The sequence below is a fragment of the Danio aesculapii genome, chromosome 9, assembly GCF_903798145.1.
Source record: "Danio aesculapii chromosome 9, fDanAes4.1, whole genome shotgun sequence".
Taxonomy (NCBI): domain Eukaryota; kingdom Metazoa; phylum Chordata; class Actinopteri; order Cypriniformes; family Danionidae; genus Danio; species Danio aesculapii.
The window spans coordinates 19,814,826-19,837,614 of NC_079443.1; the positions used below are offsets into that span (position 1 = coordinate 19,814,826).

At 40.6% G+C, this 22,789-nt stretch overlaps 2 protein-coding genes across 2 annotated transcripts; both read right to left on the bottom strand.

Annotated features, from left to right (window-relative positions):
• Nucleotides 1-130: 130 nt before the first annotated feature.
• Nucleotides 131-11,165, bottom strand: LOC130234635 (protein mono-ADP-ribosyltransferase PARP4-like). The gene is given in 35 exon segments (XM_056464876.1): nt 131-482; nt 573-708; nt 968-1,070; nt 1,748-1,774; nt 1,869-1,988; nt 2,926-3,021; nt 3,095-3,175; nt 3,262-3,342; nt 3,870-4,040; nt 4,124-4,223; nt 4,313-4,362; nt 4,364-4,501; nt 4,572-4,642; nt 4,791-4,998; nt 5,155-5,314; nt 5,381-5,458; nt 5,581-5,618; nt 5,704-5,868; nt 5,978-6,064; nt 6,151-6,282; nt 6,670-6,812; nt 6,909-7,050; nt 7,149-7,332; nt 7,422-7,520; nt 7,898-8,029; nt 8,379-8,530; nt 8,692-8,850; nt 8,934-9,071; nt 9,167-9,325; nt 9,436-9,534; nt 9,655-9,733; nt 9,869-9,968; nt 10,168-10,363; nt 10,671-10,810; nt 11,082-11,165. Coding segments are annotated over 34 exon segments (4,137 nt in total). The 5' UTR covers nt 10,797-10,810; nt 11,082-11,165; the 3' UTR covers nt 131-295.
• A 160-nt stretch (nt 11,166-11,325) lies between these two features.
• LOC130234844 (protein mono-ADP-ribosyltransferase PARP4-like) lies at nt 11,326-22,647 on the bottom strand. Its single transcript, XM_056465162.1, has 34 exons — nt 22,522-22,647; nt 22,111-22,250; nt 21,609-21,804; nt 21,310-21,409; nt 21,096-21,174; nt 20,877-20,975; nt 20,608-20,766; nt 20,375-20,512; nt 20,133-20,291; nt 19,820-19,971; nt 19,339-19,470; nt 18,864-18,962; nt 18,590-18,773; nt 18,350-18,491; nt 18,111-18,253; nt 17,592-17,723; nt 17,419-17,505; nt 17,145-17,309; nt 17,022-17,059; nt 16,820-16,898; nt 16,594-16,731; nt 16,224-16,431; nt 16,005-16,075; nt 15,747-15,934; nt 15,558-15,657; nt 15,304-15,474; nt 14,715-14,795; nt 14,548-14,628; nt 14,378-14,473; nt 13,313-13,432; nt 12,598-13,209; nt 12,403-12,505; nt 12,013-12,145; nt 11,326-11,938 (listed from the first exon to the last, which is right to left on the bottom strand). The coding sequence occupies exons 2-34, from the start codon at nt 22,234-22,236 to the stop codon at nt 11,737-11,739; spliced, it is 4,713 nt and encodes a 1,570-aa protein (XP_056321137.1). The 5' UTR covers nt 22,237-22,250; nt 22,522-22,647; the 3' UTR covers nt 11,326-11,736.
• Between the last annotated feature and the right edge of the window lie 142 nt (nt 22,648-22,789).

The following is a 22,789-nucleotide window of genomic DNA, read 5'->3' on the forward strand; positions in this document are numbered from 1 at the left end:
TAAATGATAAAACAACATGATCATAGTTTCAGTGATGGAATCTTTGGTTTCTCTATTAAGTCATATTGAAATTCAGAAGAATGACTAATACATGAAACAAATCTCTGCATAAACAATCAAGCTTTAAAAAGACCCAGTCTTTATCTGATGCAATGAAACTCAGTCATATCACTCCTGTCCAAAAAGTGTACAGATATATCTTTGAAACACTTTAAGGTGATAAAGATAATTGTTTTGCAGTACATAACGCAGCAACAGTAAATTTAAACTGTAAAAAAAACTGTGTGTCCAGTTTCTACACGACTGAAAAACCCATCCGTCTCTCCAGAACAGGTTTGAGAGGGGAATACGGGTGTGGAGAATCACAGCCCAGTAGCAGACGTGTGGATGATTCCCAATCCCTGCCGATCTCCAGCCTGCTGCACACACACGGATACTGTCTATCTGTCTGGCAGGCCCAGTCGACGGCCCTCTTCACCGCCCTCCCAGTACATCGGTCTGAATGGAGAAGAGCAGAAAGTCATTGATGCTCAGATACTGGAGTGACTCACTATGAGGACGTGTGCTGGTACCTGGGCTCCTGGGACTCTTTGAGCCGGAGGAGAGACTCCAGCAGCCGTCCCACACCGCCAGCTTCTTCAACCCGGATCAGCTGAAGCACCAGCAGAGTCGCCAGCAGCCTCAGAATATCAGCATGAGCCGTCACACCTGACAAACAAACATCTCAAGGTTACACACACATGGACCTGTCTGTTTATAACAAGCACATTATAGTTTTAAATATGTTGAGCTTTATATTCAAAAGCACTTTCTCAATCTAGTACGCCCTACAGTATCATAAAGTAACGGCACACATGTGTTTTTTTCTGCTCCGTCAGTTTCACGAGGCTGGATATTAACTGGCTCTTAAGATTTCAGTAGACAGTCAAGAAAACAAAACAGCAACAGGCAGTAAAAGATATTTTACCTAAAGATTGGATGCCTTTCTCCTTAAGGAAGACGTTGGCAAAAAAGTCGACGTCGAGGCTGAAAAATCTGCTCATCCTGCCAGTGCACTCCCAGTATCCATCCTGTATCCAAACACAAGCAATAGAGTCACATTCCCTTGATTACAACGTTTTCATTTTATATATAATCGAGTGCATTAAATGATGAGTAAACACCTCGTGCTGAAGCTCAAACAGCTCATTCCAAGGCACTGCAGTGTCAGGTCTGCTTAATTCTTCTGTCATGACTGGCCGATCCAAGATCCTCTGCTGTGTTTTTAATTGTTTCAATGGGCGAAATCCTTTAGATTTTTTTCTTTTCTTTACCGAATAATTAATCACAGGTGAATCTTGTCTTGCAAAATGAGATGGTGATCTGCTGAGGCAATCTGGCTGGCAGGAGGAGGAGGACAACTGTCTCTCATGAAGTCTCTTCTAGACATTTTGACAGCCTGAAGATTATGCAAGGATTGAATACATGAAGCAGCTCCTAAAGCAGCAGCAGGAGGACGAGAGGGAGAAGGCCTGTTTGCCATGGAGAAAAGATCCAGTGACGTTCCCAAAAATCAGAGATTTCAAGACTGAGCTCTTCCATTAAGTCGTTGCCACGGTATGGTAGGTGAAGAAAGAGAAAAAATCAGAAGCAAGGGACGCCCTTTTTAACACAAACATTCGAACAAGAATAGAAAGAAGAAAGATCAACACCAGAAGACGTTGAGCAGCGACTGCGTGTTTCCTCTGAATCAGATCTTTCAACAAACATAATCCATTGCTTCCTCTGAATTCATCTGAAAACAAATGTATTCAAATTATTGCTGTGGACACCGAGGAGCTAAAAACTAGCTGTGATTATTAAACCCACATGACTCTTTATGTTGTTACCCATTCATCATCTTCAGCACCAGCAGCTTCACTCCAGTCCATATACGGCAGAATGTCCACACCCTCCTCTGATATGAGTTTAGGGATATCTGTGAATCCAGTATCAAGCTCATTCGGCTCCTGCAAAGAGCAAACGAGGACATTAATTTTCATGGCAGTGCCATGCAGTTCAGAATTCTAAACATAGGTATTTTTTAGGGTACACACAACAGCTTCAAGTCGGCGGCTTTCCGCAGCACCCAGCCACGATTCGGGACACTTCATGTTTCTGCCGTGCCACAGAGCACGATCTGAATAGTTTCATTTTAAATAACATTCCAATGTGCGTGTCTGAGTGTGCCGTGTCGCGGCTCTTTTGCCTCTGTCAAAGTTAATTCAGTGTGTGTGGTTATTAGTCTAGGTGTACAAGCTCGGCACTTTAACTAGCACACAGTTGGCTGTAAAACTATACAAAGAAACAAATGATTTGTACTCTGCTTGGTCTGTGTCCGAGTCGTACATGTACGACTGAATGCTTGTCCTCTCATTCATGTTGCTTCTCTCTGTCTGCCTGTCTGTTGCAAACACAGAGCGGGGCAGCTCTTGGCTCCGCCCTCTTGTAACGTTGGGCGGGAAGTCAAACTAATTTTCATGTGAAGCAACCCACCCCTAAAACAGCGAGCTGTGTACAAGCCCCCAAAATGACACTTTATAACTCATTATAATAAACAAATCTGATTGTGTTTTGAACTGAACCTAAACTGGCACACTCAGAAGAACCATTATATTAATATTAAATCTTAAAAAGGGGTAAACTATGTGCCCTTTAATTAATTCACAACATTTTATTAGAAAAATTCTGATGTTTTGTAAGGGCAAGTGACGGACCTGTCTGCCCAGATGGTACTATTTCTTTATTATTAATATTATGTTGTTTATTTGTAAACTATTATATTAGAATATACCTACCTACAACAAATCCGTGTCAGTATAAGAGTAAATGTTCTGGTCATATACAGGTGTATAGGTGTGCGTGTGGTGACCTAAACACTCTTAGTTAGCAGTTATCATACTGTACCCGCTCTTCGATGGCGACAAAGCTTGTAAACTGAGACAAGATGGAGAACTCTTTACTGAGCTCAATGATGAAGGACTTCAGCTCTGCTTTCTTCTCCTGATAGGCAATAAAGACAGCAAATTAAGTTTGTTGGTTATATTAGAACAGGAACATGCAGCCAATATTGTACCTCATGTTTTGCCTCACTGTCGCCTAGAATGCCATCTTCATAGTCTCTGATGATCGCTCTTGCTGTTAACTTGTGAAGGAACTGCAAACACACACAAATCCTCAAAACACTTTAAAAACATTTGATGAGGTTTCAGATTATATGAATTATTTCAGATGTTCACTTACAGTTCCCTTCGTCTTCTGTAGTTCTGTGATGGAAACCATTGTTTCGATCTCCTGCCCACTCAAATCACCAAACAATGTGGCCTTAAAGAAGAATTATAACACAATTATAAACTATAAACAGGCGACCAGGAAATCAGCTGCATATAAATTACTGTATTATTATTATTATTACAACATTTAATTATTATTTATTCATCTAAATATCTTTTACAGCTTTCTTATTAAAGTTACCAATATCAATTATTTCACAAGATTTTTTATAACTGTAGTTGATAAATATTGTCTAAATATTTTCTACATTTTCTGTTAATTAACAATTATATGCATTTTCACTCATGACACTATATTATATACTGTATTAGTACATTTACAGTAATAGATGTACAATCCTCATGAATAACATTCAGGGATTTTGCTAACTGTTGATTCAGAGTTTTACACCAGTGCATTGACCATTTTAAATTAAACTCACCAACTCAAACTGCAATACTGAAGAAATATTAAAATATTAAAAACTAAAATGCTGCAGTGATGGCCAAATCTCAGCAGATATCGTGTTATTATTCATTAGTATCTACAGAACATCAGCATCAGTAAAGCATGTCCACCTGAGTGCAGTGCGGCACAAAGCCGTATATGAGAGTGTGCCAGTCACTGAAGAGCGCATGAAGCTGTGAGGGAGCTTGAACAGGAGGAGGCGCTCTGGGATTAAACTGCTGCCACTTCACTGCCACTGATTTGCAGCCTGGAGATTCCATACGCTGAACCTGAGCGCGCACCTGAAACCACCAGCAAATCAGTTCAGCTCCAGCCTCAGAAACAATGAAGAGATAAAGTTAACAAAAACAACAGCATAAATCACCTTTTCTGCCCAAGTGTGTTTCATCTTTGTGTCAAAAAACTCATATGTTCCTCCACCTGCCTGAGCCAAAGCTCTGAGCATATGGCCATTAGCGGTCAAGCTAGACAAAGACAAACACAAGCAAACTCTAGCTTCAGGAACTCAGTGTCAGAGGAAGAGAAACACTAAGAGATTTGTTTAAAGGCAGACCTGAGTCCACAGGTGAAGAGGCGCGTGTGGCAGGAGTTTTCTCTGACCAGCTTGTAAGGTCACAGGCTGGTTCTGAACGTGTCCATCAGACAGCAGCAGGACGTTCCTCATGCCCCGGCAGGGCGGCAGCAGGCTTAGGCTCCGGAGAGGACGCCACAGATCAGTGCTGCCACCAGCGCCGCTACACGACTGAAGACAGGACAAATACACTAATACACACAATCACAGTCAACTCTGACTCTCATTAAACTTTACTCACCATAATAAACTTCCTGGCGGCTTCAGACGCCTCATTTAAGGGCACCGGTGCAGGAAAAGCTTCCTTGTAATCTGTTCAAACACACACATTAGAATTGTTAACTGGGATATACTGTCATGCACACACGATCTCTCAGATAAATCACAAATTAATAATGAACTGAAAATGTTGACATGATGATCAGTGAGAGAATATCAGATGCTTTCAGTGAGCACTAACCAGTGCTGAAAGAGATGATGTTGATCTTCAGTGAGCGGTCCAGAGATTTGAGCACTTGAAGGGCAATCCTGCGGGCGTTCAGCATCGCTTCTCCCTGCATAGACTTGGAGGAGTCCAGCAGAATGACCACATCGCTCACACTGGACGATCCTCCAGAAAGAGACAAACCGCTTGACTTGAAGTCTGGATAAAACACCAGCATGCAGGCCTGCAGGGATCAGAAGATGCAATTTATACTTATACATTACTTATATCTTACATTACATACTTATACTCATATTTTGATTAGATTGCTTCATGATCTTCAGCAAGATTGGGTGAAGATATGAACAAACATTACAAATGTGGCTGATCATTTCTTTACCTGACTGTCTTTATCTGGATGGTTCTCGACCCACATCCTGGGCATGTGGATATTAGAAAGACTGAAGGACACCTGTAACCCGTCAGGTCCAAGACTCTGTCCTGGTAACGTGCTGATCACGGCCTTACAGTCTGTCATCTGAACAGGGAAGACATTAGTACTGTTCATAATGTTCATACCTGAATCTGCTACTTTATTTCAGTGAAAATTGAACAACGTTAATAACCTTGGTTTGATGCGGTGTGAACAGTTTAAGTTGATGATCTCATAAGGCATTTCAATGGACATAGACAGAGAAAACTCCCTGAAGAATAAACAAACATTAAAGAAACATCATGTGGTTTGTGACATTAAATATTTCACTTTTCTATTGATTCTCCACAGCAGTTTAATCTTCAGTGAACTTCCAGCATTTGAGACTCTCACCCCTTTGACTCCGACAGGCCAATCTTTTCAACAGTTGTCTGAAATACAACACAACTCTCTGTCAGAACACTGAAATGAACAGCGGGCAAAACATGTTTTCAGTGACAACAGCGAAAGACCAACCTGGGTTGTCTGGTTAAGGGCGGCGCTCTCTTGCCATGGTGCCACGCTGCCAGACAGTGAGAAGACTATAGAGCCCGATCTCACCACCAGCTCAGTGATGAACGTCACCTTGATCAAAACTGAGGCTCCAGGAGGAAGATTCCCCACGCTGATAGTAAACACATCCTGATCACATAAACACATGACCTTAGACAAACATTCCTGTTCATTTCAGCCACACAGCAGTTATTATTATGATTAGCTCATCTGTAGGAAATGATGTTCACGAGCTCACAGGTGCATCCTGGTCCATCAGGTAGGCTCCATGACCTTTCTCTATAGCTTGCTTGTACTCCTTACGGGCCTGCTCTTTTTCCTTTACCTACAGGACAAAGAAACATGTAAAATGAACAGAAAATAGCTTTAAATATCAGAGGCTGAACGTGACAAGCTGTAAATGATTTGCACCTTTCCAATGACGTGTTTTCCATTGATAAAGGCTTCAAATCCACACACTGCTGCCGTCTCCTCCAGTGGAAAGACAAACTTTGCTTCAATGGGAACAGCACTCTGGTTTGTGTAGGTCTGAAAAATGATGGCCTGGTGACAGAGCAGAGAAAGAGGCTCACAGTTAAAGTTTTAAGTTATGACGAAAAGGTTTGGCTACAGGATTTTGAGGTCATTTGGTTTGGAGGAGCCACAGCTTGTCTACAGTATAACATGACATGACTTTATCTCCTATGTAGATGCATATTAAAGTATAAAGCAATTATCATACAGCATTATAAGAGTGTAGTTTGAACTGGTCAATATACTGTACATCACTGCACTACCTACGGGATAATATAACGGCATTTGATCTCTGCTGAAATTTTGTCCACTTCAGTGATTAGAAAAACAAGTGTAAAAATGTTTTTCAAATGTTATTGTTGCTATCTAGAATCTGCATGTTCTTTTACTTCTTCTGCCATGGCTGTAGTTACACACCTGACACAGAAGATCCATCAGTTTGCACTTCACATTGACAGCCTGTAGAGGAAGTTTCTGACCACTGCTGTCCAGCAAACCTGCATTCATCTTCTCCAGAGGATTCTTAGTGGACTTAAAACCCTCACTGTCATCACTGGACACTAAAGTCACACAAATGAACACAAAACACTGATGAACTCTACAGCACAAATCACAGCATATCCTCCAGTAATCAGTGCATGCTGCTCAATACTTACAGACGTCAGTCGGTGCGTCTGAGAGCTCCACAAAGGTACTGATTTGAGGCTGGAAGTCTTTTAACTCGTCCTCCTCCAGAGTGAACTGCACCACATACTTCAGTCTGATCTGCTCTGTGTTAAACACCACAAACTCATCGTCCTGTCCAATATAAGCCAAAACACAAACCCAAAGGTCACATTAGATCCCCAAAACACCAGCAGAGTGTTAAGTATACAGAAGATGACTAAGGAAAGCACCTCAAACTCAGAGAATCTGATGTGTGAGCAGCAGACTCCATGTACGCTGTGGAAGCCGTCAGGAGCACAAGTCAAACTGGTGTCTTTCTTCAGCAGGTCTTTGCACCGACCCAACGCCACTTCACACACCAACAGCAGCCGAGAGCCGTCAGTTACACTGGGCTTGGAGTATTTCACACTGGTCCTTTAACATAGAAGAATTTTGATGACTGGATAAATCTGCACTTGTTAAGTGTTAAATTAAAAGAATGAGAAATGCACAAGGCCACTGACTTTAGAGAGTCACTGAAGTAGATTCCTCCTCCAAGATTCCCGATATCCGTCCGCTCAATTCCATGCAGTTTCACTCCAACCATGGGCAGCAGCAGACCTCTACACAGAACATGTAATAAAAACTTATAATATTTAATTACATCAGCTTATTAACAAATCAAATGTATCACAAATAACAGTTTAACATTTGCTTAAAGAGTCATGAAAATACAGATAAAGACACTAAAGGCCACATTTATTAAATATGGCAAATCTTATAAAAATACAGAAAGTTTAGCAAGAATACACGAATGAAAGAACACAGCAGCTCATTTCAATAATGACCAACATGTTGATTCCCAACAAAGACGCACACTTTAGGTCACAAATAAGCAAAGAACGTCTCTCTATAAAAAGCAGTCTGATGCTGATCCATATTTAGTCTCATATTTTCCATATTTCCTTCCACATTGAGAATCAGGTGGATTTGCTCTTACCGTGACAGTATTCCAACCAAACTACTGGGACTAGTGGAGTGGAGGAGGGGTTTAATGTTGCCTAACTCCTCCCTAAACATCTGAAGCTCCACCCCTCTGCTGACGCGCAGAATCTGCTGAATCTGAACAGGCCTGTTGTGGAAACAATTATAACATTTTCATTGAATGGGCTGTTTCCCTTGTTGTTGTGAGCTGTTCATGTATAAAATCCAGGAAATCTCAAAGAGTAATGTCTCAAACACAAAGAAAATTCTTTTGATAAATAATTTTAACTAAAACTCCTCAATCAAACATGCTCCCACAAATCTACATCAGTTTGTCAAAAAACTTCCCATAAGAATACGCAAAGAAACATAAATACATTTCATTACACCAAATACAAATTAATGATCTGTTTAGCAATGTCAAATCACCACTTTAAACACCAAAAAGTATTCAAATATCCAACATGATTGAACATCATCATCACAGTCCAGTTTACCTGTCCTGAAGCAGTTTAGAAACTGCATGAAACTCAGGGTTTTCTGGAGGAACAAAATCAATGCTGCACCTCAGAGCTCGATACTTTCCCAGAGACGATGGTGACGGGCTTCCCAGAGTGGCTTCACTAACATTCACAATATCTCTGATCAGCTGGAGACCACAGGAAAATGTCTTTATTGTTCAACAACAGCCTCGTGGTGAAATACCCCAGTAAATGACCTTATTGTCATGAGCAGTTTATTGTAATACCAAAGTCTTAATGGTCCTGATGTAGAAAAACAAATGTAATACTATGTTAGTTTACACATTACCTGACAAAGGTCTAGTTTCTGAGACACAAGCTTGTGTTTGGACGAAGGGTCGATCATTCTGAGGGGCAGGAGTGTGTTGACCTCCTCTAGCAGGGCTTTGGCTTCATCCTCGTTCTGAGTCTTTTGTGCCTGCAGTAACAATCCTTCCACCCTGCTCACCTGCAACAACACAGAGACCTTTAACACACTGTAGTAAACAAACCTAACATTCACTGTGTGCGCGTATATACGCTCATGCTCACATCATTGAGGCTGATTCTGGACACGGGGACTGTCAGGATGTTATTAAGAGAACCGAGAGCTTCAGTCCAAATCAGCTCCATGAAGACACCAACTTCCTTTGATAATGTGCTGCAGTTCAGTCTCTCCTCCAGCAGAAGCTGCCAATCAATCAGTCACACACACACATATTTCACACATATTAGACACACATAATACAGAAATCACACACATTAAAATAGATGTTTGTGTTTACCTGCTGCAGGCTGTAAGATGCCAAGCGCTCAACCTCAGCAGGAAGTGTGTGTGTCTTTGTGAATCCCTGAGTCTCCATGTCCTTCATCAGCATCAGATAAGCTTCCACAGCATCTTCAGACGTCTCACAGAAAACAAGCTTGTCCTGGACCACTGCAGTCTATAGTGAGAGAGAGTCCATCAGCACAAGAGTACAAGATTCAGTTCCTACAGTACAATCAGACTGAAATAGGAACTCTTTACAATAATAAACAACTTTCAAGACCAAACCTCAGCTTCACACAACACTGAACACAGCACACGATACTGCTGGCCTGCTCGTCCATTGACACTCTGCAGCTCCAAAACAGACAAAGTCTTGGGTTTGACCTGCAACATAATCAATGATTGTGACTGCTCTGAGAAAGCTATCGCTTCAGGAATGCCTTTATTTGACTTTTTATTTTATTTTGTCCACTGTTGATGTTTCTGCACTATGAATGTTCTCACCCTCTTAAAAACTGAATACTTGGCCACATGAAAATATGAGGGAAATTCAGGCAGGTCACTGTCACCTTCTTTGTACACTCTAGTGGGTAAATGAAAAGACGAATTCAGATAAACTTTCATAACTAAAGTGACAGAATCAGATTTAAAACAACTGGAAAAACAAACGTTTAACTAATACTCAGGAACTGAAATTGACATGAAAACAAGAGCAAACCTGAAACTTCCACCTTTCTTAGGGATCTTAACGTCAGTTTGGTCTTCAGAATGACCTTTGAACTTCTGTAATTCTAGTGTCTGAGTTGACACTAAAACCCCTTAATGGAGAAAAACATTATTTTTACAGAGTCACAAAATACACACAAGATCAACATAAACACAACAAAACACTTCCACAAATAAAACCAGAAGAAAATGAATTTCTGTTTGACTCTTGAAATCCTTTGACCTTCTATGACTTAAACACAAATGTTTGACAATGCTAAACTGTAAATGTAAATGTTTATGAATTTTTACCGGGACAAGGGAGGGATTTAGAGCCAGGATATGACAGCTGTGGGGCCAAATTATGCTCCCTCAAAGGCAGAAGATGTCCTTCATCCAGACACCTCCACACATACTGCGTCCCAACCACCGGGATCTGGAGCTTCTGGATGCTGCGCTGCCGGTTGCTGCTCAGGTCATTCACACTGCTGGTGACCACAAAAGAGCACTGGAGAAAATAAAACAAGTCAGCAGACACATGACAGCTGGACAGTTACTAAGTACACAAGAGTCAGGAAGTATATTCAATGATTTTATTGCTTTTAAAAGGATTAGTAGTACAACTTCTGTATTCTTGTTTTAGGAGCTCACAGGACCCTGCTAAAAAAAACTGCTTTAAACAAGCCCAGGCCAAACATCAAATGTCTCATTTGAAATAGCTGATCAATATCTCCATGATTATTAGCTCTGTGTAACTGCTCTATTGATTATTAGAAGATATAAAATAATTAATCATAGAACATGAGAAAATGAACCTCTTTGGTGATGATATAGGAGATGTTTCCTCCATTCTCCAGAAGAGCTGATTTCAGCTTCTGCTTCTCTTTAAAAGGCACATTCTTCACATCAAACACCACAGTACAGTTTCCAAACACTGTCATGATGCTGTCAGTGTCTGAACATGAAGAGAAAAGACAGAAGACAAGACAAAACTACAGTAAATAACGTTGAATATTGTAACTATTACAGTTAATGCTCTATATTTATCGATATAATCCCAGTAAACACCTGGACATTTTACTTTTCCAATATTTACTCAAAAGTCAGGCTTTATGCACTTCTATTAAATTAACTTTGTAATATAATGTGTTACACAAATAAATAATCTGACTCTGACATTATTAACACCTGATATTGTTGCCAATATAGCAGAAAGAACACCTTACCGTGAAAAAAAAACAGGTAGAAATCTTAAAATATATTGTAGCTGGTGTGTGAAGTTCGGTAAAGGACGAGCTTCCTGACTCATATACAGTAAAGACACGCCCCCATCCCTGCCTGAAATAAACACGAGACGAGCTCCACCCAGTGGCCACTACAGTTACATTACTCGGTAGACTACAGTAGGCTAGTTACAGATAGCTAGTATAATTTTCAAGATGCTGAAGAAGAAATTACCAAGAGAGTGTGTAGGTGTTTGATATAATGTTTACTGAAGAAACATATTTAATGAACCCCCGAGCTAAAACAGCACAGGAGAAAAACACACAAGCACACTTGTCAACAAAACAACATTTGGATATATTTTAAATGATAAAACATGATCCTAGTTTCAGTGATGGAATCTTTGGTTTGTCTAATACGTTATATTGAAATTCAGAAGAAATCACTAATACATGAAACAAATCTCTGCATAAATCAATCAAAGCTTTAAAAAGACGCAGTCTTTATCTGATGCAATGAAACTCAGTCATATCACTCCTGTCCAAAAAGTGTACAGATATATCTTTGAAACACTTTAAGGTGATAAAGATAATTGTTTTGCAGTAAATAAAGCAGCAACAGTAAATTTCAACTGTAAAAAAACTGTGTGTCCAGTTTCTACACGACTGAAAAACCCATCCGTCTCTCCAGAACAGGTTTGAGAGGGGAATACGGGTGTGGAGAATCACAGCCTAGTAGCAGACGTGTGGATGATTCCCAATCCCTGCCGATCTCCAGCCTGCTGCACACACACGGATACTGTCTATCTGTCTGGCAGGCCCAGTCGACGGCCCTCTTCACCGCCTCCCAGTACATCGGTCTGAATGGAGAAGAGCAGAAAGTCATTGATGCGCAGATACTGGAGTGACTCCCTATGAGGATGTGTGCTGGTACCTGGGCTCCTGGGACTCTTTGAGCCGGAGGAGAGACTCCAGCAGCCGTCCCACCGCCAGCTTCTTCACCCGGATCAGCTGAAGCACCAGCAGAGTCGCCAGCAGCCTCAAAATATCAGCATGAGCCGTCACACCTGACACACAAACATCTCAAGGGTTACACACACATAGACCTGACTGTTTATAACAAGCACATTATAGTTTTAAATATGTTGAGCTTTATATTCAAAAGCACTTTCTCAATCTAGTACGCCCTACAGTATCATAAAGTAACGGCACACATGTGTTTTTTTCTGTTCCTCAGTTTCACGAGGCTGATAATAACTGGCTCTTAAAATTTCAGTAGACAGTCAAGAAACAAAACAGCAACAGGCAGTAAAAGATATTTTACCTAAAGATTGGATGCCTTTCTCCTTAAGGAAGACGTTGGCAAAAAAGTCGACGTCAAGGCTGAAAAATCTGCTCATCCTGCCAGTGCACTCCCAGTATCCATCCTGTATCCAAACACAAGCAATAGAGTCACATTCCCTTGATTACACATTTTCATTTTATATATAATCGAGTGCATTAAATGATGAGTAAACACCTCGTGCTGAAGCTCAAACAGCTCATTCCAAGGCACTGCAGTGTCAGGTCTGCCTAATTCTTCTGTCATGACTGGCCGATCCAAGATCCTCTGCTGTGTTTTTAATTGTTTCAATGGGCGAAATCCTTTAGATTTTTTTCTTTTCTTTACCGAATAATTAATCACAGGTGAATCTTGTCTTGCAAAATGAGGATGGTGATCTGCTGAGGCAATCTGGCTGGCAGGAGGAGGAGGACAACTGCTTCTCATGAAGTGTCTTCCAGACAAATTGACAGCATGAAGATTAACCAAGGATTGAATACATGAAGCAGCTCCTAAAGCAGCAGCAGGAGGAGGAGGAGGAGGAGGCCTGTTTGCCATGGAGAAAAGATCCAGTGACGTTTCCCGAAAATCAGAGATTTCAAGACTGAGCTCTTCCATTAAGTCGTGCCACGGTATGGTAGGTGAAGAAAGAGAAAAATCAGAAGCAAGGGGACGCCCTTTTTTAACACAAACATTCGAACAAGAATAGAAAGAAGAAAGATCAACACCAGAAGACGTTGAGCAGCGACTGCGCGTTTCCTCTGAATCAGATCTTTCACAAACATAATCCATTGCTTCCTCTGAATTCATCTGAAAAACAAATGTATTCAAATTATTGCTGTGGACACAGAGAAGCTAAAAAACAAATGAAACAGCTGTGATTGTTAAACCACACGACTCTTTATGTTGTTACCCATTCATCATCTTCAGCACCAGCAGCTTCACTCCAGTCCATATACGGCAGAATGTCCACACCCTCCTCTGATATGAGTTTAGGGATATCTGTGAATCCAGTATCAAGCTCATTCGGCTCCTGCAAAGAGCAAACGAGGACATTAATTTTCATGGCAGTGCCATGCAGTTCAGAATTCTAAACATAGGTATTTTTTAGGGTACACACAACAGCTTCAAGTCGGCGGCTTTCCGCAGCACCCAGCCACAATTCGGGACACTTCATGTTTCTGCCGTGCCACAGAGCACGATCTGAATAGTTTCATTTTAAATAACATTCCAATGTGCGTGTCTGAGTGTGCCGTGTCGCGGCTCTTTGCCTCTGTCAAAGTTAATTCAGTGTGTGTGGTTATTAGTCTTGATGTACAAGCTCGGCACTTTAAACTAACACACAGTTGGCTGTAAAACTATACAAAGAAACAAATGATTTTGTACTCTCTGCTTGGTCTGTGTACGAGTCGTACATGTACGACTGAATGCTTGTCCTCTCACTCATGTTGCTTCTCTCTGTCTGCCTGTCTGTTGCAAACACAGAGCGGGGCAGCTCTTGGCTCCACCCTCTTGTAACGTTGGGCGGGAAGTCAAACTAATTTTCATGTGAAGCAACCCACCCCTAAAACAGCGAGCTGTGTACAAGCCCCCAAAATGACACTTTATAACTCATTATAATAAACAAATCTGAATTGTGTTTTGAACTGAACCTAAACTGGCACACTCAGAAGAACCATTATATTAATATTAAATCTTTAAAAAGGGGTAAACTATATGCACTGTAATTAATTCACAACATTTTATTAGAAAAATTCTGACGTTTTGTAAGGGCAAGTGACGACCTGTCTGCCCAGATGGTTACTATTTCTTTATTATTAATATTATATTGTTTATGTGTAAACTATTATATTTGAATATTAACCTACCTACAACAAATCCATGTCAGTATAAGAGTAAATGTTCTGGCCATATACAGGTGTATAAGTGTGCGTGTGTGTGACCTAAACACTCTTAGTTAGCAGTTATCATACTGTACCCGCTCTTCGATGGCGACAAAGCTTGTAAACTGAGACAAGATGGAGAACTCTTTACTGAGCTCAATGATGAAGGACTTCAGCTCTGCTTTCTTCTCCTGATAGGCAATAAAGACAGCAAATTAAGTTTGTTGGTTATATTAGAACAGGAACATGCAGCCAAATATTGTACCTCATGTTCTGCCTCACTGTCGCCTAGAATGCCATCTTCATAGTCTCTGATGATCGCTCTTGCTGTTAACTTGTGAAGGAACTGCAAACACACACAAATCCTCAAAACACTTAAAAAACATTTGATGAGGTTTCAGATTATATGAATTATTTCAGATGTTCACTTACAGTTCCCTTCGTCTTCTGTAGTTCTGTGGTGGAAACCATTGTTTCGATCTCCTGCCCACTCAAATCACCAAACAATGTGGCCTTAAAGAAGAATTACTACACAATTATAAACTATAAACAGGAAATCAGCTGCATATAAATTACTGTATTATTATTATTATTGCAACATTTAATTATTATTTATTCATCTAAATATCTTTTACAGCTTTCTTATTAAAGTTACCAATATCAATTATTTCACAAGATTTTTTTATAACTGTAGTTGATAAATATTGTCTAAATATTTTCTACATTTTCTGTTAATTAACAATTATATGCATTTTCACTCATGACACTATATTATATACTGTATTAGTACATTTACAGTAATAGATGTACAGTCCTCCAGGGATTTTGCTAACTGTTGATTCAGAGTTTTAAACCAGTGCATTGACCATTTTAAATTAAACTCACCAACTCAAACTGCAATACTGAAGAAATATTAAAATATTAAATACTAAAATGTTGCAGTGATGGCCAAATCTCAGCAGATATCGTGTTATTATTCATTAGTATCTACAGAACATCAGCATCAGTAAAGCATGTCCACCTGAGTGCAGTGCGGCACAAAGCCGTATACGAGAGTGTGCCAGTCACTGAAGAGGGCATGAAGCTGTGAGGGAGCTTGAACAGGAGGAGGCGCTCTGGGATTAAACTGCTGCCACTTCACTGCCACTGATTTGCAGCCTGGAGATTCCATACGCTGAACCTGAGCGCGCACCTGAAACCACCAGCAAATCTGTTCAGCTCCAGCCTCAGAAACAATGAAGAGATAAAGTTAACAAAAACAACAGCATAAATCACCTTTTCTGCCCAAGTGTGTTTCATCTTTGTGTCAAAAAACTCATATGTTCCTCCACCTGCCTGAGCCAAAGCTCTGAGCATATGACGATTAGCGGTCAAGCTAGACAAAGACAAACACAAGCAAACTCTAGCTTCAGGAACTCAGTGTCAGAGGAAGAGAAACACTAAGAGATTTGTTTAAAGGCAGACCTAAGTCCACAGGTGAAGAGGCGCGTGTGGCAGGAGTTTTCTCTGACCAGCTGTAAGGTCACAGGCTGGTTCTGAACGTGTCCATCAGACAGCAGCAGGACGTTCCTCATGCCCCGACAGGGCGGCAGCAGGCTTAGGCTCCGGAGAGGACGCCACAGATCAGTGCTGCCACCAGCGCCGCTACACGACTGAAGACAGGACAAATACACTAATACACACAATCACAGTCAACTCTGACTCTCATTAAACTTTACTCACCATAATAAACTTCCTGGCTGCTTCAGACGCCTCATTTAAGGGCACCGGTGCAGGAAAAGCTTCCTTGTAATCTGTTCAAACACACACATTAGAATTGTTAACTGGGATATACTGTCATGCACACATGATCTCTCAGATAAATCACAGATTAATAATGAACTGAAAATGTTGACATGATGATCAGTGAGAGAATATCAGATGCTTTCAGTGAGCACTAACCAGTGCTGAAAGAGATGATGTTGATCTTCAGTGAGCGGTCCAGAGATTTGAGCACTTGAAGGGCAATCCTGCGGGCGTTCAGCATGGCTTCTCCCTGCATAGACTTGGAGGAGTCCAGCAGAATGACCACATCGCTCACACTGGACGATCCTCCAGAAAGAGACAAACCGCTTGACTTGAAGTCTGGATAAAACACCAGCATGCAGGCCTGCAGGGATCAGAAGGATGCAATTTATACTTATACATTACTTATGTCCTACATTACATACAGTACTTATACTCATATTTTGATTAGATTGCTTTATGATGTTCAGCAAGATTGGGTGAAGATATAAACAAACATTACAAATGTGGCTGATCATTTCGTCACCTGACTGTCTTTATCTGGATGGTTCTCGACCCACATCCTGGGCATGTGGATATTAGAAAGACTGAAGGACACCTGTAACCCGTCAGGTCCAAGAGTCTGTCCTGGTAACGAGCTGATCACGGCCTTACAGTCTGTCATCTGAACAGGGAAGACATTAGTGCTGTTCATAATGTTCATACCTGAATCTGCTACTTTATTTCAGTGAAAATTGAACAACGTTAATAACCTTGGTTTTGATGCGGTGTGAACAGTTTAAGTTGATGATCTCATAAGGCATTTCAATGGACATAGACAGAGAAAACTCCCTGAAGAATAAACAAAACATTAAAGAAACATCATGTGGTTTGTGACATTAAATATTTCACTTTTCTCTTGTTTCTCCACAGCAGTTTAATCTTCAGTGAACTTCCAGCATTTGAGACTCTCACCCCTTTGACTCCGACAGGCCAATCTTTTCAACAGTTGTCTGAAATACAACACAACTCTCAGTCAGAACACTGAAATGAACAGCGGGCAAAACATGTTTTCAATGTCAGCAGCGAAAGACCAACCTGAGTTGTCTGGTTAAGGGCGGCGCTCTCTTGCCATGGTGCCACGCTGCCAGACAGTGAGAAGACTATAGAGCCCGATCTCACCACCAGCTCAGTGATGAACGTCACCTTGATCAAAACTGAGGCTCCAGGAGGAAGATTCCCCACGCTGATAGTAAACACATCCTGATCACATAAACACATGACCTTAGACAAACATTCCTGTTCATTTCAGCCACACAGCAGTTATTATTATGATTAGCTCATCTGTAGGAAATGATGTTCAGGAGCTCACAGGTGCATCCTGGTCCATCAGGTAGGCTCCATGACCTTTCTCTATAGCTTGCTTGTACTCCTTACGGGCCTGCTCTTTTTCCTTTACCTACAGGACAAAGAAACATGTAAAATGAACAGAAAATAGCTTTAAATATCAGAGGCTGAACATGACAAGCTGTAAATGATTTGCACCTTTCCAATGACGTGTTTTCCATTGATAAAGGCTTCAAATCCACACACTGCTGCCGTCTCCTCCAGTGGAAAGACAAACTTTGCTTCAATGGGAACAGCACTCTGGTTTGTGTAGGTCTGAAAAATGATGACCTGGTGACAGAGCAGAGAAAGAGGCTCACAGTTAAAGTTTTAGGTTACGACCAAAAGGTTTGGCTACAGGATTTTGAGGTCATTTGGTTTGGAGGAGCCACAGCTTGTCTACAGTATAACATGACATGACTTTATCTCCTATGTAGATGCATATTAAAGTATAAAGCAATTACCATACAGCATTATAAGAGTGTAGTTTGAACTGGTCAATATACTGTACATCACTGCACTACCTACGGGATAATATAACGGCATTTGATCTCTGCTGAAATTTTGTCCACTTCAGTGATTAGAAAAACAAGTGTAAAAATGTTTTTCAAATGTTATTGTTGCCATCTAGAATCTTCATTTTCTTTTACTTCTTCTGCCATGGCTGTAGTTACACACCTGACACAGAAGATCCATCAGTTTGCACTTCACATTGACAGCCTGTAGAGGAAGTTTCTGACCACTGCTGTCCAGCAAACCTGCATTCATCTTCTCCAGAGGATTCTTAGTGGACTTAAAACCCTCACTGTCATCACTGGACACTAAAGTCACACAAATGAACACAAAACACTGATGAACTCTACAGCACAAATCACAGCATATCCTCCAGTATTCACTGCATGTTGCTCCAAACTTACAGACGTCAGTCGGTGCGTCTGAGAGGTCCACAAAGGTACTGATTTGAGGCTGGAAGTCTTTTAACTCGTCCTCCTCCAGAGTGAACTGCACCACATACTTCAGTCTGATCTGCTCTGTGTTAAACACCACAAACTCATCGTCCTGTCCAATATAAGCCAAAACACAAACCCAAAGGTCACATTAGATCCCCAAAACACAAGCAGAGTGTTAAGTATACAGAAGATGACGAAGGAAAGCACCTCAAACTCAGAGAATCTGATGTGTGAGCGGCAGACTCCATGTACGCTGTGGAAGCCGTCAGGAGCACAAGTCAAACTGGCATCTTTCTTCAGCAGGTCTTTGCACCGACCCAACGCCACTTCACACACCAACAGCAGCCGAGTGCCGTCAGTTACACTGGGCTTGGAGTATTTCACACTGGTCCTTTAACAATAGAAGAATTTTAATGACTGGATACATCTGCACTTGTTAAGTGTTAAATTAAAAGAATGAGAAATGCACAAGGCCACTGACTTTAGAGAGTCACTGAAGTAGATTCCTCCTCCAAGATTCCCGATATCCGTCCGCTCAATTCCATGCAGTTTCACTCCAACCATGGGCAGCAGCAGACCTCTACACAGAACATGTAATAAAAACGTATAATATTTAATTACATCAGCTTATTAACAAATCAAATGTATCACAAATAACAGTTTAACATTTGCTTAAAGAGTCATAAAAATACAGATAAAGACACTAAAGGCCACATTTATTAAATATGGCAAATCTTATAAAAATACAGAAAGTTTAGCAGGAATACACGAATGAAAGAACACAGCAGCTCATTTCAATAATGACCAACATGTTGATTCCCAACAAAGACGCACACTTTAGGTCACAAATAAGCAAAGAACGTCTCTCTATAAAAGCAGTCTGATGATGATCCATATTTAGTCTCATATTTTCCATATTTCCTTCCACATTGAGAATAAGGTGGATTTGCTCTTACCGTGACAGTATTCCAACCAAACTACTGGGACTAGTGGAGTGGAGGAGGGGTTTAATGTTGCCTAACTCCTCCCTAAACATCTGAAGCTCCACCCCTCTGCTGACACGCAGAATCCGCTGAATCTGAACAGGCCTGTTGTGGAAACAATTATAACATTTTCATTGAATGGGCTGTTTCCCTTGTTGTTGTGAGCTGTTCACGTATAAAATCCAGGAAATCTCAAAGAGTAATGTCTCAAACACAAAGAAAATACTTTTTATAAATAATTTAAACTAAAACTCCTCAATCAAACATGCTCCCACAAATCTACATCAGTTTGTCAAAAAACGTCGCAAAAAAATACGCAAAGAAACATAAATACATTTCATTACACCAAATACAAATTAATGATCTGTTTAGCAATGTCAAATCACCTCTTTAAACACCAAAAAGTATTCAAATATCCAACATGAATGAACATCATCGTCACAGTCCAGTTTACCTGTCCTGAAGCAGTTTAGAAACTGCATGAAACTCAGGGTTTTCTGGAGGAACAAAGTCAATGCTGCACCTCAGAGCTCGATACTTTCCCAGAGACGATGGCGACGGGCTTCCCAGAGTGGCTTCACTAACATTCACAATATCTCTGATCAGCTGGAGACCACAGGAAAATGTCTTTATTGTTCAACAACAGCCTCGTGATGAAATACCCCAGTAAATGACTTTATTGTCATGAGCAGTATATTGTAATACCAAAGTCTTAATGACCCTAATGTAGAAAAACAAATGTAATACTATGTTGGTTTACACATTACCTGACAAAGGTCTAGTTTCTGAGACACAAGCTTGTGTTTGGACGGAGGGTCGATCATTCTGAGGGGCAGGAGTGTGTTGACCTCCTCTAGCAGGGCTTTGGCTTCATCCTCGTTCTGAGTCTTTTGTGCCTGCAGTAACAATCCTTCCACCCTGCTCACCTGCAACAACACAGAGACCTTAAACACACTGTAGTAAACAAACCTAACATTCACGGTGTGTGAGTATATAAGCTCATGCTCACATCATTGAGGCTGATTCTGGACACGGGGACTGTCAGGATGTTATTAAGAGAACCGAGAGCTTCAGTCCAAATCAGCTCCACGAACACACCAACTTCCTTTGATAATGTGCTGCAGTTCAGCCTCTCCTCCAGCAGAAGCTGTCAATCAATCAGTCACACACACACATATTTCACACATATTAGACACATTTAATACAGAAATCACACACATTAAAATAGATGTTTGTGTTTACCTGCTGCAGGCTGTAAGATGCCAAGCGCTCAACCTCAGCAGGAAGTGTGTGTGTCTTTGTGAATCCCTGAGTCTCCATGTCCTTCATCAGCATCAGATAAGCTTCCACAGCATCTTCAGACATCTCACAGAAAACAAGCTTGTCCTGGACCACTGCAGTCTATAGTGAGAGAGAGTCCATCAGCACAAGAGCACAAGATTCAGTTCCTACAGTACAATCAGACTGAAATAGGAACTCTTTACAATAATAAACAACTTTCAAGACCAAACCTCAGCTTCACACAACACTGAACACAGCACACAATACTGCTGGCCTGCTCGTCCATTGACACTCTGCAGCTCCAAAACAGACAAAGTCTTGGGTTTGACCTGCAACATAATCAATGATTGTGACTGCTCTGAGAAAGCTATCGCTTCAGGAATGCCTTTATTTGACTTTTTATTTTATTTTGTCCACTGTTGATGTTTCTGCACTATGAATGTTCTCACCCTCTTAAAAACTGAATACTTGGCCACATGAAAATATGAGGGAAATTCAGGCAGATCACTGTCACCTTCTTTGTACACTCTAGGGGGTAAATGAAAAGACGTATTCAGATAAACTTTCATAACTAAAGCGACAGAATCAGATTTAAAACAACTGGAAAAATAAACGTTTGACTAATACTCAGGAACTGAGATTGACATGAAAACAAGAGCAAACCTGAAACTTCCACCTTTCTTAGGGATCTTAACGTCAGTTTGGTCTTCAGAATGACCTTTGAACTTCTGTTCTTCTAGTGTCTGAGTTGACACTAAAACCCCTTAATGAAGAAAAACATTATTTTTACAGAGTCACAAAATACACACAAGATCAACATAAACACAACAAAACACTTCCACAAATAAAACCAGAAGAAAATGAATTTCTGTTTGACTCTTGAAATCGTTTGACCTTCTATGACTTAAACACAAATGTTTGACAATGCTAAACTGTAAATGTAAATGTTTATGAATTTTTACCGGGACAAGGGAGGGATTTAGAGCCAGGATATGACAGCTGTGTGGCCAAATTATGATCCCTCAAAGGCAGAAGATGTCCTTCATCCAGACAGCTCCACACATACTGCGTCCCAACCACCGGGATCTGGAGCTTCTGGATGCTGCGCTGCCGGTTGCTGCTCAGGTCATTTACACTGCTGGTGACCACAAAAGAGCACTGGAGAAAATAAAACAAGTCAGCAGACACATGACAGCTGGACAGTTACTAAGTACACAAGAGTCAGGAAGTATATTCAATGATTTTATTGCTTTTAAAAGGATTAGTAGTACAACTTCTGTATTCTTGTTTTAGGAGCTCACAGGACCCTGCTGAAAAAACTGCTTTAAACAAGCCCAGGCCAAACATCAAATGTCTAATTTGAAATAGCTGATCTATATCTCTATGATTATTAGCTCTGTGTAACTGCTCTATTGATTATTAGAAGAAATAAAATAATTAATCATAGAACATGAGAAAATGAACCTCTTTGGTGATGATATAGGAGATGTTTCCTCCATTCTCCAGAAGAGCTGATTTCAGCTTCTGCTTTTCTTTAAAGGGCACATTCTTCACATCAAACACCACAGTACAGTTTCCAAACACTGTCATGATGCTGTCAGTGTCTGAACATGAAGAGAAAAGACAGAAGACAAGACAAAACTACAGTAAATAACGTTGAATATTGTAACTATTACAGTTAATGCTCTATATTTATCGATATAATCCCAGTAAACACCTGGACATTTTACTTTTCCAATATTTACTCAAAATTCAGGCTTTATGCACTTCTATTAAATTAACTTTGTAATATAATGTGTTACACAAATAAATAATCTGACTCTGACATTATTAACACCTGATATTGTTGCCAATATAGCAGAAAGAACACCTTACCGTGAAAAAAACAGGTAGAAATCTTAAGATATCTTGTAGCTGGTGTGTGAAGTTCGGTAAAGGACGAGCTTCCTGACTCATATACAGTAAAGACACGCCCCCATCCCTGCCTGAAATAAACACGAGACGAGCTCCACCCAGTGGCCACTACAGTTACATTACTCGGTAGACTACAGTAGGCTAGTTACAGATAGCTAGTATAATTTTCAAGATGCTGAAGAAGAAATTACCAAGAGAGTGTGTAGGTGTTTGATATAATGTTTACTGA

What these genes read in the sequence shown, in the direction of transcription:
- LOC130234844 (XM_056465162.1), bottom strand. Translation starts at nt 22,236, where the DNA reads ATGACAGTGTTTGGAAACTGTACTGTGGTGTTTGATGTGAAGAATGTG. An exon ending in TCAGATTCTCTGAGTTTGAG is followed by an intron (nt 18,492 to 18,589) that starts GTGCTTTCCTTC and finishes TATATTGGACAG; the next exon opens with GACGATGAGTTTGTGGTGTT. An exon ending in AAAGAGTCCCAGGAGCCCAG is followed by an intron (nt 11,939 to 12,012) that starts GTACCAGCACAC and finishes TTCTCCATTCAG; the next exon opens with ACCGATGTACTGGGAGGCGG.